Here is a 16,554-nt window from a genome sequence, read left to right on the forward strand (position 1 = left end):
ATTTAATTTAAGAAATAACGAGGCTAATTCTGCTGCCTGCAGACTTGTTTTTAAACAGCCAACCAGCTTTGGAGCTTTGTTCAAAGGGGGATCTGGCCCTGTGGCCGTGGGGTTTTTCTTGTGGGTGGGCTCAGCGTCGTTGGGAGGGCAGGCATGGCTGAGGCTGCTGCTGTGGTTCACTCACAGGAAGCTTTTAGGGACCTTTTCCAGTCTCTGCTCTCCTTTGCTGGCCCGAGATGCTGCTTTGCTGCAGGCCCCAGGTGCAGCCATCCCCACGCATGAGTTGGGGGGCTCAGGACCCTGGTGTCGGGCTGGGGGCACCAGCAGGGAGCACACCCACCCTCCTACCCACACAGTGATCTTTATTTTCAATTTTCCAGTAGATTGTTTTCATCTCAAAAGACGTCGTCTCTTGCTTTCTGATCAGAATGAAATGAAATATCATAGAATTCAGATTAAATCTCTGCCTGCATTAATCTTACACGGATGGAGCCTTCTCTGGGGTTCCATGAGCTGCAGCAGGAGTGGAACTGGTACCACCTGTCCCAGCTCTGGCCTCCTTCACTGGCTGGAGAGGGAGAAATTGGATTCAGAGGCAGCAAATGCAGCTCCCCAGAATGGATGTACATTTTCATTATACTTATACGCTGAGTAATTGGAGCTAATACAAGAGATATGGGCAGTATCATTATAGACCAGGCTGTGCTGGAGATGTATTATCATCATCTGTCATTATCTGGGCTTCCTTGTGGCTGCTAAAATTGTAGAACATGATTTTAATAACCCTGGAAGGCAAGAATCATTTTTCTTTTGTCACTTAACAACTTGGCCTCATTCACTGATACCTTTAAATATGAAGGGGAAGGAAGAGGGGGGGGGGGGGAAGAATTAATTTCTAGTGGGGCAAATGCAAACCTGGTTGTTTTCTTCTCTCTTCATTTGCAAACGTGCCCCAGCAAAGCCTGAAAGCTTTCAAGGAAATTGCAGATAATGGGGAGAGGACGGCAGTGATGTGCAGGAGGAGCCCCCCGGGAGGTTTTCCTGGAGATCCGCCCTTCCCCAGCCCAGAGACAGCTCCATCCCGCAGCCTGGAGCTGGGAATCGGTGTCAGAGCCCCCGTGTGCTGACCCCCCGGGGACCACCAGCAAAGGAAGGGGCGAGAACGCTGAGGGCTGCAGGGAAACCGACCCTAAATCACCTGCACCGCAGCCTCAGAGGATCGAAGGGGAAAGACCTTCATCTATCTCGCCAGGAAAACCTAGGGAGATGAATTGGAATTCGCAGAGAAGAAGCCAGCCCGGGATCGCTATCCCAGAGGTGAGGTCCCTGGGATGCTGCTCCCGGGACACGGCCCTGCCTGTCCCCTGCCTGGTTTGGAGCTCTGGGCTCTGTCTTTGTGCCCGGAGCACTCGGCTGTGGTGACAAGGAAAGGGTGACACCCCCTGCCAGGGGTTGTGTTCCCTCTACGAGGGCACAAAAAGCCACTTTTTGGGAGCAGGAGGAGCCGCATCCCTCCTGACCCACGTGGACACCATCACAAGTTTGAGGGCCTTTAATTTGTTTCCTCTCAGCCATGGAAAAAGCCAGCAGCAGGAGAGGGACAAATCAAATTACAAGCAGCTAATGAAAATAATGGGGAACAAAGTACTTTTGGAGGCCGCTTGGTTGGATTCCTATTTCCATGTGTCACTGGATTTAAATCGGTGATGTTTATAGCCCTCGAAAAGCAGTCATTTAATTGCCCTTTGTGATTAGCTGCAATGCAATTGACCATGAATTTCTTGCTCTCACAGCAGCTCTGTGCTGGGCTCCAGCCCCCAGTTGCTCCCACCCCCATGGCTGGGGACCCCAAAGGGGTCTGGGCCTTGCTTCTCATCCTAGGGTAAAAGGGATTGGGGGTGCTGAGGGTCCTCCTGTGTTCCAGACCCTGTATTTATTTGGTGGAGGTCTGCTGGGGAGGGTTTTGCCCTGTTTCCATGCAATGGTCTGACAGTAAGCAGCTGTCAGTGCCCGCCTGGGCTGACAGCCTCTGTTTGCAGCTATTGACTCTGAGTAAATAATCTCCAGATATTTTTTTCTTTTTCTCCCGATAAAAGCTGATTTTTTTTCTATTATTGTCCAGGGTGTTTATTAGAGCAGAAAAAGAATAGCGCTGTGCTTGCAGCCTGATTGCCAGGAAGGGTCAGAATTCAGTAGTGCAGCCCTGGCAGCTGGGATCAAATGTGCTGCCTGGCACCATGGGCATAGGGGATGAGGGTGCAGGAGGGCACAAAAATCCCCCTGCCCGGCTGGTTTGAGTGGCAACACCAAAGGGAAATTTCTTTCCAGCAATGGCAGAGGCAGAAGATGTTTTGTGTGTCTGAGCTCTGGAGTGTCCCAGCAAAACAGGGAGTTCCAGGAGCCTCAAGGGATAAGGGGCTGGCATGGGGCTCGGCCATCAGACATGGGGACATTCCTCTGCCATGGATGGGTGGGCAGCAGAGCCAGGGGATAAGGGGTGTGCAGCATCGAGGGGTGCTGTGGCAGGTCTCTCCCCCAGCCTTTGGGCATCTTGCAGATGAGAGAATGAACGATGGCAGCAGTGCTCAGCCCTCGCCCCATCCTCCCCCCTGCCCACTACGGACTCTCAGATCCCTGCCACGCAGAAAATTAATCCCCCTGCCTCATTAATTACAGTAATGTGTCAGGAGCCTTGTTCAAGGTCTCCCTCTCTGCCCCCCTGTAATCAATCCTCTGGCTGTGCTTGGGAGGAGCTGAGCAGTGGCAAGGGGGGGGGACAAGCACCATGGGTGTCCCCCCAGCTTGGGGATTGGGTACCCAGAGCCTGCAGACACAGGAGGGTCCTGCCTGGGCTCCCCCCACACTCAGGGCAGGTCTGGCCCCTTGTGTCCCCCCGTGCTGCTGTCCCAAGGCAAGGGTCTCCTCCCTGCCACCTCCACAGGGGTTTGGCCAGGAGGCCTCTGCTCCATCCCTGTTGCTGGCAGCTGAACAGGGTGATTTGCTTGAATTAATTGTGCTGGGTTCTGCACGTAGGTCCTGAATCTTACATGACTGGCAATGTTTTAATTTTTTAGGGAATGAAAAGAAGAAAAGGAAAATCTCTTTAGGGAGGCTGGTTCTTGCTGACAGCTGAGCTGATACAAGCTGGTAACGTTCTTTGCTCTGCTTAATAGCCATGATCCACCCAGCAGGGAATAAACCAGAGGCACTGGTACCAGGCCCAAGGAACAGAGGCAGCTGCCAGCACCTCCCCTGGGGGGAGCACGATGCTGGCTGGCAGGAATCGTGGCTCCAACAGGCACACTGCCTCCTGTCCCTCTGCCCCATCCCTGGGACAGGAGCCCTGGGCTCGTGAGAGTGACTCAGAGTCAAAGAGGAACCGAGAGCAGCATCTGAGGAAACGTCTCAGACTGCAGCCCCGGGCACAGGGAGTTCTGATGGAAGCTGAGCCCTGACAGGCTGGCACTCCTGGAGCTTTCCTGGGAAGAAATCCTTCCCTGCAGAGCATGGGGGAGGAGAGCCCAGGGGCAGGGATGTGCTGGGTGGGATGCATGGACCCTCAGGAGGGCACAGCAGGACATGGGGAGGGAATTGTGTCCAGCCAAGTGTTTATGGGTCTTTGTGTGTCCAGCTGGGTGTCTGTGTGTCCAGCTGGGTGTTTGCAGCTCTGCTCACCCTCTGGTTCCCACAGAGATGCCCAGGTCACCATGGATACCTGTGGATATTCCTGCTCAGGTTGGTAAACAACCTGTGAGCTGCTCACTTCTGTCCCCAGACACTGGGGTTGCTACACACCAGGGAAATGTTGCAAGGGCCACGGCTGCAGGACTTAACCTGGGCAGCCACCCCCCCATCACCCCTGCCAGCAGCCCAGCCTGCTCTGGGTGGGAAATTTGAGGGGAAAAAAGCCTTTTCTTGGACTGCTGGGGCTGGCTGCAGCCCTGAGCCACCTCCCTGTGGCCAGCGTTCCCCCAGACTGCCTCCCCCAGGCCACCCTCCCTCTGGGGACATTGGGGGACATGGGGGTGGGAGCTGTGCTGCCCTCCCCCTTGTTTGCAGCGTGGGTGATGGTGCTGCTGGGGTGCAACGTGTGGTACGAATCTCGTAGTAAACAGCAGTTTGCACAACAGCCACCCCATTGCGCAGGCAGTGAGTGTTGCGGGTTGGGCAATCCCCTGTTTGTCCCAGGGCCCTGGTCCCATCCCACAGGACAGGGATCCCTATCCCAGGGGTGATGCCAGCCCAGAGTGGGTGGGCAGAGCTGCCCCAAGTCCAGCAATGAGACCCCCTGGGGTGAGCACAGCCCTGCGAGGGAGCAGGGGAAAAAAAAACATTAAATGGTCAACGTGGGGAGGCAGCAGTGGGTTGGTTGGGTCTTGGCTTGTTTTTGGGGCATCTCATAGGTTCCCTCACTCTGAAGTGAGCTGGACTGGGTGGTGGGAATATGGACAACGTGGGTCAAATGGTCTTCATAGGACCTCTCCCTGGGACCAGGCAGAGGGATGGGATCTGTGCTGGCAGCCATAGCTTTGCCTCCTGCCCCCTGAGTCCCATGCCCCCTGCCTTGTCCCCAGGACACCCACAGTAAGGCTCTGGCTGTGCCCTGTCCTGGGTGGCTGGGTGGGAGTCTGGGTGCTGCTCCTGGATGTGTGTGTGTTGCGGGGCTTTTCCTTCCTGCAGCCAGTGGGGCGGTCACAGCCTTCAGGGAAGTGTTTTGCAATCACCTTTTTCAGAGAGTCACAGCAATTAACGGCGCTGGGTTTGAGGAACTATCGGTGAAAGCAGCATGAGAGGGAGCAGGCAGAGCACGGGGAGCAGCCAGCAGCCCGGGGCTGGAGCGTGAAGCAGGCAGTGAGCAGCAGACAGACAGACAGACAGAAAGAGACCCCAGGCACCGAGAGGTAGGGATGGAGAGGAGGTGGGATGGGGCACAGGGTGCTTGGGTCCAGCTGAGGACCGTGCCTGTGGCTGCACGAGCTGCTCTGCCCTGTCCCCTGCCTGGCACTGCAGGGTGCTGGGGGGTGGCTGCTCCCTCTACCCACATTTGGGTCCTTTGTCTCCCTTGGACATCAGCTGGGGGAGGAAAGTGGCAGCTGGCACCCAGAGGTGGGAGCAGCATGGGCAGACCCCTGGGGACAAGTGCCTGGCACCACCAAGGAGGTGATGGGGACTGAGGTGGGACAGAGGGTAACTGGTGGCTGGGCAGAGGCAGCTGCTGCTTGGGGCTGGGTGCTGGGGGGTGTTCAGGAAGGACCCTGGGGCCCCACTGCTCTGCCCAGCCCCGCTGTGCTGGGTGCTGCTGCCATTCGTTTCCCTCTCTCAGCTTATCAGCCCCCTGGGATCACAAATCTCTGCCCAGCCCAGTCAGAAGGTACCTGAGATACCATCAGCCTGTGGCCAGGTGTGGGGTGTCACACCCCAGAATGGGGTGTCAGACCCTGGGATTGGGTACATGTGGCCAAGTGCTGTGGTGGGCTGTGGCAGAGGGACCCTCCCCACCATGTTTCTCTGTGCTGGCACCTGCCAAGGCTGGGGCAGAGGGGTCACCAGGGCTGCTGGCAGAGGCTGCCCCTGATGGCACAAGAACATTGTTCTCCAGGAAGCCTCAGTGATGGTGCCAACACTGCTCTTCCAGCCTGCCTCGTCCCCAGCCCTTTCCTAACCCACCAGGACAAGCTGCCCTCCCCGTTTCAGGTGATGCCAAAGCCACGGAGGAGCCCATGGCCAGGCAAGGTGCTGGGACACTCTTTCTGCTGTGGCTCTCCCTGCTCCAGCCTGTCTACCCCAGTGGTGAGTGGGGTCTGTCTATCTGTCCCATCCCACAGCCATGTGCCCCATCCTCCCCCGTGCATCCTGTCCCAGTCCTGACTGGCTGCCTGGCCGGTGGCCCAGTGGGCACGGGCAGGATGGGGCCCGGTGGTGCTGGCAGCCTTGCCCAACGCCCAGCTCTTCCTCTCCAGCAGCTGGGGGGCCCGTCGAAGGGAAGAGGCATCCGTCCCTCTGTCCTGCCTGGGCACTGAGGAGCTGACATGGCTTCATCATAGCCATTCTCTGAATGTGAGGTGTTTTTCCTGCCTCCAGGGACCCTGCACTGTGCCTCAGTGGCCGTAGACCCACCTGTGGTGGCCCTGGGCTCAGCTGTCACAGCATCCTGCACCATCCGGAGGGAGCTCTGCCACGGCTTGGAGCAGGGGAAGGTCCGGATCACCTGGATGCTGGACAATGAGCCTGTGACTGGGAACCAGCATCGGGACCCGGAGGGGATGGATGTGTCCACCCTCACCCTGCCCCAGTTCAACCGCACGCAGGCCAAGCTGTGGTGCTGGCTGGAGTGGAACGGGGCCAAGCAGCGCGTGGGCATGGCCGAGATCAGGGCGGGCTGTAAGTCTGCTGCCACCACGGGCCACTCCTGTGTCCCCACGGCAGAGGTGCAGCCTGGCATGAGGGCTCGCTGGTGGCACGGCAGTGGGGGCTCTGTGCAGCTCTGTGCTCAGGCTCTGCCTCTGCTGACCCTCTCTTCCAGACCCTCCATCCAAGCCCTTCAACCTCAGCTGCATCCTGAACCTCAGTGACTATGGGCTGACCTGCCGGTGGGAGCAGGGTGCTGACAGCCTCCTGCCCACCAATGTCACCCTCCAGTGCTCCCAGTAAGCCTCGGGGGCTGAGGGCCCACAACCGCCTCCCCTGGCCCTCACCCCCCACCAAACCACACGGCAAGGCTCGTCCTCAGCTGGAGGCTCCCCCCGAGCCCACCCCTCTCCCTGCCGCAGGAACAGAGCCCGGGAGGTGACGGGCTGCATCCCGCAAGGTCCCCGCAGCCACTGCACGGTGCCGCGGCGGCTGCTGCAGCTCTACGGGCAGATGGAGCTCTGGGTGACGGCCACAAACGCGCTGGGCAGCACCGAGTCCCAGCGGCTCCGCATCGACCCCATGGATGTGGGTGAGTGAGGGATGGAGAGCTCCTGGGCAGGGAGAGGAGAGGGAGAGGGAGAGGGAGAGGGAGATGAGGGAGATGAGGGGAAGAGGAGAGGGAGGAGGAAAGGGAGAGGGAGAGGGAGAGAAGGGGGAGAGGAGGGGGAGAAGAGGAGAGGGAGGAGGAGAAGAGAGAGGAGAGGAGAGGAGAGGAGAGGAGAGGAGAGGAGAGGAGAGGAGAGGAGAGGAGAGGAGAGGAGAGGAGAGGAGAGGAGAGGAGAGGAGAGGAGAGGAGAGGAGAGGAGAGGAGAGGAGAGGAGAGGAGAGGAGCAGCAGTGCCTGAGGGGTCGTGCTCCCGGGGCAGAACCCTGTGACAAACGGGCTGTGGAGATGGGTGGGTGCCAGAGTTATGTTACAGACTGAGCAGCAGGTTATGAGCTGCCGATTGACCCGCTGCACTCTACAACTCTGCAGCAATTGATTACCCATTTGTTCAGGAGGTCTATTAATAATATATCCAGCGCCCATAAACTATTTATAAAAAGAACCTTCCCAGACAGTCCAGCTTCTCCTCCTGCTCTGCAGTCAGGGAAGGGCTGCCCATGAACTCCCCAAGCCCTCCCACAGCCCCTCTAGCCTCCAGCCCCCTGGAGACCCAAACATGCAGCTTGGATCCTGTTGGATATGTTTTTCTTGTGTTGGTGTTAATTCTACCTGGAGCCCCAGCTGCAGACCAATGCAGGTTCTGTGCTCCAGAACATCATCCTGGCCAAGGGCAAGCAGTGACACCCATCCCATGCCACAAGCTGTTCTCATTAAGGTTTCAGGGTGGTTTCTCACCATCCTCACCCTTGGAGTCTTGGCTGCACCTCATGGCATCAACAGCAGCCCCATGGGAGGCCATGGCCCCGTGCAGTGCCTGTTGTGGCATTGCTCCAGCTCTCTCCCTGGCTCTTCCTCCAGCCAAGCCAGACCCACCTGCCCTGCAGAGCATCCAGTCCATCCCTTCCCAGACCGACTGTGTCACCCTGGCCTGGGAGGTGGCTCGCAGCACTGCACACATGGAGCTGGAGTGTGAGCTGCGCTACCGGGCACCCGAGGATCCCACCTGGGCTCTGGTGAGTGACACCGGGACCAGGGAGGGTGAGACAGCAGAGTCCCTGTGCTCTGAGCTCTGCCAGGCTTCCTCCCCACACAGCCCTCACTCTGGCTGCCAACAGGTCCATGGCATTGCTGGGCAGCCCAGCACCCTGCAGAGCTGTGGGTTCCTCTTCGGCACCCGGTACCACTTCCAGATGCGGTGCCGGCGGAGCTCGGCACAGAGCTACTGGAGTGTGTGGAGCCCGGGCAGGAACTACACCACCCATGAGAAAGGTGGGTGTGGAGCCCCCCCCGAGGGTCCCCTCTGCACAGCCAGGTGGCACAGCTGTGGTGGCACAGCCATGCTGTCCCCTCTCAGCTCTGTGCCCACCCTTCTCCTATCACAGCCCCCACAGGGAAGCTGAGCGTGTGGTGGAGCACCCGGCTGGATGGGGCAGGGGGGCAGCTGGAGGTGCAGCTGCACTGGAAGGTGAGCAGGGGGTGGGTGGTGGGGACACGGGAGCTGCCAGGGCATCACCTTGGGCACTGAGCACCCCCAAAAACCCTGAACCCAGGCCCTGCACCCGAGGGAGGCAAACGGGCAAGTGCTGGGGTACCATGTCACCCTGAGCCCCAGGAGGAAGGGCAGGGACCCCCACACTGTCTGCAACACCACCCACACCCAGTGCAACTTCTCTGCTCCGGGGGGGACCCGCAGGATCTACCTCTCAGCCTACAATGCTGCTGGCGAGTCAGCAGCCACCGAGGTTGCCCTCCTGGAGAGGAAAGGTGAGGGCAAAGCAAACTCCCTGCCCTCCAAAACCTCTGTCTGCCCCCCCTGAGATCCTCCCAACACAAACACCTCCCCCAAACACCCCGGTAGTGTCTGTCTGGGGGTCCCAGAACTGTCTGGAGCCTGGGACAGGGCTGGGGGCACAGGGGGGTGACGGGGCAGGGATGTTCCCTGGTTGGTTGTCCCCATGCAGGTCAGCCCCTGGCCAGGCTGTGGGCCGTGCCTGAGGGTGAACGCAGCCTCCGGATGCGCTGGGAGGTCCCACCAGCTCCCCCCGCTGCCTACATCCTGGAGTGGCACCGGGTGTCCTCGGAGCCTGGGGAATGCAGCCCCTGCTGGAAGATGGAGCGGAACGGGACGGCCACCACCACCCTCATCCAGGGTAAACTGGAGGGTCCCTGCCCTCCTGATACAGGGGGGGTGTGCCAGGGGGCTGGCACCCCTTTCGTGCCCACTGTCAGAGCTTACAGACCCCAAGTTCTGCCCCATGCCGAGCCCACGCCTTCCCTCCTTGCTTTGGGCACAGCATGGGGCAGGGGGGCTGGCACGGCGGGGCAGAAGGGCTCAGCAACAAACCCCTCAGCCTCCCCTGCTCTCTGTTGCAGAGGGTATTGAGCCTTTACAGAGGTACAACATCTCAGTGTACCCCCTCTACAAGGATGCTGTAGGTGTGCCCATCCACACTGCAGCCTACTCCAAGCAGAAGGGTACGTCTGCCCTTGGGGCCAGGGCCTCACCCCACACCACCAAGCCTTTGCCTTTCAAAAGGGAACAACCCTCCCTACCTCATGCCCATAATCTGGGGACTGCACAGAGGAGCTCAGCCCACTGGGCTGGGTCTCTGCTCACCTCTGAAATGCTCTCAGCTGGCCTGAGCCCCACGGGAGCACAATGTGGGGCAGGGCTGGACACCCACACCTCAGGAGTGCGACTTGCCCCCCAGTACATCCCCACGCCCTGAGGCTGCACAGCACCAGGTCTCTCCTGCCCTTTTTCAGCACCATCCCGTGCCCCAAAGCTCCACCTGAAGAGTATCAGCAAGTCCAGTGCTGAGCTTTGCTGGGACCCAGTGCCAGTTGAGATGCAGAATGGCTTCATCACCAGCTACACCATCTTCTGGGCCAGCAGCAACGCAGAAGTGGCCAGTGAGTCCTGCCTGCATCCCCACCAGCCCTGCCCTCCACCCATCCCCATCTGTCTGTGGCCTCATCAGAGAAGGCTGGGGGGAGCGTGGGTTCTGCAGAGACCCGAGGGGCCATGCAGGTGAGGGGCACCCCCAGAACAGCCCTCACCACACTGATCCCCCCGTGTTTCCCCAGGTGCTGCTGTGAATCCCACTCTCAGCTCCTTTGTCATCCAGGAGCTGAAGCCATCGACCCTGTATAAAGTGCACATCATGGCATCCACCACTGCGGGCAGCACCAACAGCACCAGCCTGACCCTGGTGACCATGGTGCTTGGTGAGGGGGTGTGGGGACAGGAGGGGACCCACCAGACCCCGTGTCCTGCCCCAGCCTGGTGGCACAGTGTGGCCAGAGGGGCCCCACCACGGTTCCCCTGTGATTCTCTGCCCTGCCCTCTTTCCAGATGACACTGAAATCCAGTTCCTTTTCCTGACCCTGGGGCTGATCTTTGTCCTGCTCATACTTCTGCTCATCTGCTTGCAGAAGAACGGGCGGTGAGTACCGAGAGCCCACACAGGCTGGGCTGGGCTACCCTGGCAGTCCCTGTGGTGGCCACAGCCTGTGAACACGGGGAGTGGACACAGAGTGGACACAGGGAACAGTGACAGGAGCAAGGCCAGCCCAAAGGCCACTGCTTCCAGGCCTCCTGGCTGAGTCCCCTCATCCTGTGGTCACCAGAGTGAAGCAGCAGTTCTGGCCCAGTGTTCCCGACCCTGCCAACAGCAGCCTGGGCAAGTGGGTGCCAGCGGAGCTGCAGCAGGTGAGACCCTGGAGCTCCCCACCCGGGCACCACTCGTGGGGGCAGCCCCAGGTTTCCGAGGGCATGGAGGCCACGCTGGGGTGGGCAGCAGGGATGCAGGAGCATCCCAAAATGGGGCAAAAATGGGAATGTTGCCTGCAAACCATCCCTGAACATTCTCCCAGGAGCCTCCTCCCGTCCCCGGCGTGAAGGACCCCGGCCCGGCCACCATCTCTACTGTCACCGTGCTCGAAAGGGTGGTGGGGAAGCAGCCCTCCGCCGAGACCACCGTGCCCGTCGTGCCCCAGCCCTACGTGCGGCAGGAAAGCCTCGGCAAACCGGGCCAGAGCTGGGCAGCCCCGGAACCGCATCGGGGCCCCGGGGACACCGTGCAGTACGCGCGGGTGATGGGCGAGGGGTACAAGGGGCAGCAGCAGGGCCCGCCCCGCCTCTACCTGCGCTCCAGCTCCACGCAGCCCCTGCTCGCCGACCACAGCCCCGAACCCTACGGGAACCTCTGGTTCCACCGGGGGGACCGGGGCTGCCCCGAGGAACCTCCCGCCACCTTCCCCCTGCTGCAGGGCCTGCGCATCAGCGGGGCCGAGGAGCTCCACGACTGCGGGATGTTTTAGTGTCGGGGCCCGGGCAGCACCGGCGGACCCAGCCCCGGGTCCCGGCTCTCTCCGCCGGTGCTGTGTGCGTGTCCTCCCGCCCCTCCTCTCCCCTCCCGCAATAAACGGGGACGCGCTGAACACAGCCCGGGACACGTCTGGGACGGGACGGGGAGTACGGAGCCTCCGCTGCGATGGGGCCGGGACCAGAACCGGGTCCGGGTCCGGGTCCGGGATAGGGGCGGGGCAGCCCGGGCCATCGAGGCGCTCGGCGCTCGTCTGGGGGTGCCTGGGCAAGATGGCGCCGCCCGTGTCTGTGGGGCGCTGAGGCGGGAGCGGGGCGGGCGATGCTGGCGCTGCCGAGGGCTCTGGGCCGCTCCCTGGCGGGGCCGCTCCGCTGCGGGACCGCGGTCCTGGGCAGCGGCGGAGGGGCCGGTGAGGCGGGAGGGGGGAGGAGAGGGCAGGGGAGTGCGGGCGGGGGCCGCGGAGGGGACGGAACGGGACAATGTCGGGGCGTGAGGAGGGGGAAGGAGCCTGAGGAGGTTCTGAGGGTCTTGGGGGGGGCAGGGGCGGCCCGGGGGTCCCTCTAAGGGCCGGGGTGGCGGGGCTGAGCCCCCCGTGTGTGGCGGGCAGGGGAAGGGCCGGGCCAGGCCCGTCTGGTTTACCCCTGAGGAAACGGAATTAGCTGAAGGGTTTGAAGCTTTCAGACGGACACAGCTCGGCTGAGGAGCCCCGGTGCTCCCTGCTCGGGCTCTGGGATCTGCTCTCAGCTTTTGGGTGCAGAACACCCCGCAGCAGCACAGCCTCCCCGGGGGTTTTAACACCCATGTGAGAGCCACACCAAAGCTGTTCCTCATTTGGGACAAAAAACCTGGCTGGCCACTGCTCCCTTGGAGTCCAAGTGCTTTGACCAGTTTTCTTGTACAGTCCGAGCAGTATTTAGTACATATATTTAGTACATGTAAGGTTGTAAGTGTCCATAAATCTGATAAATCTGTGTTTTCTTCCATCAAGCTCGCAGCCCCTTTGTTCAGACAGCCAGATGTTACGCCACGCCTGTGAGAAGGAAGAGGAAAGGTACATCAGGACTAATGGGGCCACGGGCAAGATGTTTTACTGTTAACAGGGTTGTTACTATAATGCCACAGGAAGAGAAGGTATTTGCAGAAATTAATGGGTTTCACTGTAAAGATGCAGAGTTTGTCATGAGGAGAGGAAATATAATCCTTACTGTAGGATTCTAGAGTCCTGTAGCTTCTAGAAATAATTCCTTGAAGAGTCAGGAGTTATTCAGAAAGTTCAGCAGCTCATTAATGCATGGGAAATGAGCAATTGTCATCAGCAAGAGATTGCTGATCTAGGTGGACTCAGCACTGTGTGGTAGCTCCAGAGTGCTGGAGGCAAGAGGCTGGAGCTGATTTTATTCCCTCAGCTCCTGCCATCTCAGTTTGATCTCTTAAGCTCTTGTTTGGAGCATACAGTCTATTTTCTTTGCAGTTTGTTTCCTTTGCAAGTGTGTTCAGAGCTCTGACACCTTCCTCACACGTTCACCTTCTCTTCTTAGACATCCCCAGCCAGCTGGATGATCTCCCTCCCACAGTGCTGAAGAAAGACTATGCTGATGTCCCCATAATGGATAGGTATGGGACTGGGAAAGGGACTGAGTGTTCTCCTCAGAGTTTTGTATCTTGCACACACACAACCACAATTCATGGAAGCTCAGGCATCAGTAATGCTCTGTGGGCACTGCTGTGCAATTTAGCACAGAAACTACAAGGTCATTTCAAAAGTCAAATTACAAAAGCAGCACTGATCAGGGTTGTGTGAGGGTTTATTTTGTTAAGACAAGATGAATCGCTGGTCTGTGGACTTTGTAGCCCATAGAAAAAGAAAATAATCTTGAAATACTAGAAATAATCATCTCAGAAATAGTCTGTCTTGAACCCAGGTGCCAGGAGTGTGTAGTTAAACAACTCCCAATGAGTGGCTGCTGCTGACAGCTGGAGCTGCAGTCAGGAGCTGTCATGCTCTGGTTCCAGAAATGCTCAAATGTGGTGCATGGAGAGCCTCCAGTGGTGTAACAGAGACTTTCACAGATCTCTGAACCAGCTGGTCTTAAAATTAATTATTTTGTCCTTGTGCACTTACTTGGAGGTTAATCTTCAGCACCCAGTTTGCATGTAATGTTTTTGGAATTGAAAAGACTTAATTGTGACTTGAATTCACCATGCTGCCCACAGCAGCAAAACTGCTCAATGCTTCTGTAATCTCAGCCATGATTTTTCTTTGGAATTTAAGGAACAGTTTTTGGCTAACAGGTCTGGGAGGGGAGGAGAACTGCTGTAAATTTGTAGAGTAAATTCAAAGCTGAGAAAAGTCAACTTGTTCTGAAAACCCCTCCTGGTATCTGTTGTGAAATATACTTTGTTTCTAGCTTGTAAACTGATCTGTGGTCTCTTTGCAGTGTTGATGATGTGGTGAGAAGGCTTTTGTCACTGGAGATGGCAAGCCAGGTGAGTTCCATTCTGCTGGCATAAAAAACTAGAAGATGTGGTGAGCACATTTGTGTAAGACATGTCTGTGGTGTTAAATGCCCTTCACTTACTCTATTTTTAAGTGTTCCTCTGTGACTGCAAATGTGGGGCTATTAAATACATGAAAGTGATCAGTCTTGTATGCCCTTAAAAGTTGTTGTGCATTCTTCTTTATGGTAATGATTGTTCACTAAAATGAGAGAAGATGTTAGACAGTCCCAGGGGAGCTGAGCTGTCTTGTGTTACTGCTGGTGGTTGGCTTCTGTTCCAGAAAATAGTGCACAGGACACCAGATGTTCTTCAAATTACTTTGACATCTTGCATGCCCAGGTAGCACAAAGCTCTTTCCATTTCTACATGTTTTGTGATGGCCATTGAGTAAAGCTGTTAATTATACAGTCTTTGGGCACAGGGGAGCAGACTGGGGCATCTCAGACCTTTAGTGTTCCTGAGCAAGCAACAAGCTCTTTTCCATTATCTGCAGAAGGAGAAGATGAAAGTAAAGACTCAGCAGCTGGTGGAGAAGGTCAGGAGGTCTCCCAATGACAACGGCTCCTTTGAGGTGCAGGGTAAGTTAAAAAAGTAGGATATTGTTGTCAGATGATAATTCAGCTGTTCCCACCCCAGCCCTCTGAGGCCACACTGCCACTGACCAAGTCAAACCCCTTTATCACTGATAAAATCTCTCAGTGTCTCAGGATGCCACCAACCTCTCTGCAAAGCCTGCAGTCACCCAGGGCTGGCTGCTGCTTACAAAGAATTTGTGTCTGTTCCTCCAGAACTTAAACCAAGTGAAGGGAAATGAATGTCAAATCACCAGTAACTGAGCGAGAGGTGTTTTACAGATAATTCATATCACCAGCTGCTAAAACTTTAACTTGTAATGAATCAGCTTCATGACAGGACTGGTTCTGACTCACAGGCTGTATTTTTGGTGGTGTGCTTTGTGCTGATTCCAAGGGCTGTGCCGTGGTGCAGTGGGTACCCATGAGAACAGCAGTCCTCAGCTGGCAGTTTGAAGGGAATGCAGATGATGCTGCCTTTTCCTGGGAAGCTGCTGCTCTCACATGGTTTCTCATGTCTCTTTTTTCCAGTTGCTATATTGACTGCCAAGATCCGCAGCTACGAGGAACATCTCCAGAAGCATCCCAAGGTAACCATCAGTAATCCAAGCCCACACGTCTGGGGTAGCAGCTGTTCAGCTTGTTTTCTCAGTTTAGAACAAAAGCATTTTAATTCTGAGGATTATGGCCTTACTAAGAAGGTTTATAAAATAGTTTGAAGTGTTCCCTGCTGCCAGGCTGGGAAACTGCTGGCTCAGTCCTAGTGACATTGCTGCTGACTGACTGACAGGTGTTGTTCTTATCGCTGGCTTGCTGGAAATGGCTGAGCAGATACCTTTGAACACCATGTAGCCAAATTGATTCTTGCTGCAGGTGTGCCTTTGCCACTGTGTTTTCAATGTCATTACTGCTGGCACTTCAGCAGCTGGGCTCTCTTTCTTCTGCCTGTGGAAATGTTCAGTGGAGGGCACATGGCAGAGTGACACTTCCCAGCGCGGGCTCAGAGCCAAATGCAAAGGATACTGTGTTTAACCTGACTGTTCTCTTTTAGCCCTAATCTGTTGCAATTTATTGGGGTGGAAGGCTGCTTGCCTGCAGCCTGGTGAGCTCTCAGTCCTTTGCAGGACAAGGACAACCGCCGGCGCATGCTGATGGACATGGACCGACGCAAGAAGCTCCTCTCCTACCTGCGCCGCGTCCGCTACGACACCTTTGAGAACACCTGCAAGCAGCTCAACATCCAGTACACCCTGCCACCCCCCTACACCCGCAGGGTCACCAAACGCTGGATGGTGAAGAAGGCTTTCTGCCTGAAGGTATGGCCTGGGCTGCAGGGAGACAGGTTCCCCGGGGTAGGGACGAATCCCCTGGGAGAAGGGCAGAGCTGTGACTGTGAGGGAGGAGCAACAGGGCAGCACTTGGGCTTTGAGGAGGTTGTGTTTGTAGAGGAGTGGCAAAGAGCTCCACTGAAGGTTGTTGTGTAGTGGAGAAGCTCAGCTCCAGCTCTTCTCATCTCTCACCTCCTCATCCTCCCCCTCTGCAGGTTTTCCAGGAGGCACAGAAGCTGAAAAAAGCAGAGAGGCTGAAGCAGCGCAGAGAGTGGAGCCAGAGCCAGAGCTGCCAGGGAGAAGGAGGCACAAAGGGGACAGAGGGGACACCCGTGTAGCTGTGACACAGCCCTGCTCCTCAGCAATAAAGAACTACCTAGAGACCTGCTGCCTCTGCCTGGTCCGTGCCGTGGAAGGGTGCAGGCAGTCAATTAATGGTTTAATAAGTTTAATTGGAGGGTGGTGTATGGGATCACACTGTGAGCAGTTGGATCTGTGGGAGAGGGCAGGGCAGGGCAAGGCAGGGGTGGGCATCTCTGAGCTGTGTCCCTGGGCAGCCATCACCCAGCCAGTCCCTGGAGTTGTGCTGCCCGGTGGGATGGCAAAGGGAGAGAGAGAATGGGGCAAAACGCTGCTTGTTTGGCACCTCAAAGCAGGAAAATGGGGGTGGATCGGGAGCTCTGCAGCTGTGGGAATCACGTTAACTGAGCCTGTGATTTCCAGAGCATTTTTCAGGTTCCACATGAGCATTCCCTCTGTGGCAGTCGCCCCTCTGTCGCTCTCAAACTTGGCGATTCGGTGTTTTGCACC

At 57.3% G+C, this 16,554-nt stretch overlaps 2 protein-coding genes across 5 annotated transcripts; both read left to right on the forward strand.

Annotated features, from left to right (window-relative positions):
• Nucleotides 1-4,808: 4,808 nt before the first annotated feature.
• Nucleotides 4,809-11,389, forward strand: CSF3R (colony stimulating factor 3 receptor). Of its 4 annotated transcripts, XM_030464532.1 has the most exons (17): nt 4,890-4,901; nt 5,074-5,160; nt 5,695-5,790; nt 6,082-6,381; nt 6,524-6,647; nt 6,771-6,940; nt 7,876-8,030; nt 8,133-8,286; nt 8,400-8,482; nt 8,568-8,781; nt 8,979-9,167; nt 9,391-9,492; nt 9,784-9,930; nt 10,105-10,245; nt 10,373-10,463; nt 10,648-10,729; nt 10,894-11,389. In XM_030464532.1, exons 2-17 carry the CDS (start codon nt 5,118-5,120, stop codon nt 11,338-11,340), a joined length of 2,538 nt encoding a protein of 845 aa, XP_030320392.1. In that variant the 5' UTR covers nt 4,890-4,901; nt 5,074-5,117; the 3' UTR covers nt 11,341-11,389. The 4 variants fall into 4 exon arrangements, with proteins under 4 accessions (XP_030320393.1, XP_030320395.1, XP_030320394.1 ...); XM_030464533.1 differs by lacking the exon at nt 5,074-5,160 and having other exon boundaries at nt 4,809-4,901; nt 5,600-5,790; XM_030464535.1 differs by lacking the exon at nt 5,074-5,160 and having other exon boundaries at nt 4,810-4,901.
• A 172-nt stretch (nt 11,390-11,561) lies between these two features.
• MRPS15 (mitochondrial ribosomal protein S15) lies at nt 11,562-16,127 on the forward strand. The gene is made up of 8 exons (XM_030464536.1): nt 11,562-11,754; nt 12,334-12,396; nt 12,884-12,959; nt 13,784-13,832; nt 14,338-14,422; nt 14,948-15,006; nt 15,541-15,732; nt 15,960-16,127. The coding sequence occupies exons 1-8, from the start codon at nt 11,667-11,669 to the stop codon at nt 16,080-16,082; spliced, it is 735 nt and encodes a 244-aa protein (XP_030320396.1). The 5' UTR covers nt 11,562-11,666; the 3' UTR covers nt 16,083-16,127.
• The last annotated feature ends 427 nt before the right edge of the window (nt 16,128-16,554 follow it).

This window comes from Calypte anna, chromosome 23, assembly GCF_003957555.1.
Source record: "Calypte anna isolate BGI_N300 chromosome 23, bCalAnn1_v1.p, whole genome shotgun sequence".
In the NCBI taxonomy this organism is placed as follows: domain Eukaryota; kingdom Metazoa; phylum Chordata; class Aves; order Apodiformes; family Trochilidae; genus Calypte; species Calypte anna.

Excerpts from the sequence above, each read along its gene's own strand:
- CSF3R (XM_030464532.1), top strand. The coding sequence starts at position 5,118 with ATGGGCAGACCCCTGGGGACAAGTGCCTGGCACCACCAAGGAG. Across the intron at positions 5,161-5,694 it reads TGCCTGGCACCACCAAGGAG|GTGATGCCAAAGCCACGGAG; the intron begins GTGATGGGGACT and ends TCCCCGTTTCAG. Across the intron at positions 10,246-10,372 it reads CCTGGTGACCATGGTGCTTG|ATGACACTGAAATCCAGTTC; the intron begins GTGAGGGGGTGT and ends CCCTCTTTCCAG.
- MRPS15 (XM_030464536.1), top strand. The coding sequence starts at position 11,667 with ATGCTGGCGCTGCCGAGGGCTCTGGGCCGCTCCCTGGCGGGGCCGCTC. Across the intron at positions 11,755-12,333 it reads GGGCAGCGGCGGAGGGGCCG|CTCGCAGCCCCTTTGTTCAG; the intron begins GTGAGGCGGGAG and ends TCTTCCATCAAG. Across the intron at positions 15,007-15,540 it reads ATCTCCAGAAGCATCCCAAG|GACAAGGACAACCGCCGGCG; the intron begins GTAACCATCAGT and ends AGTCCTTTGCAG.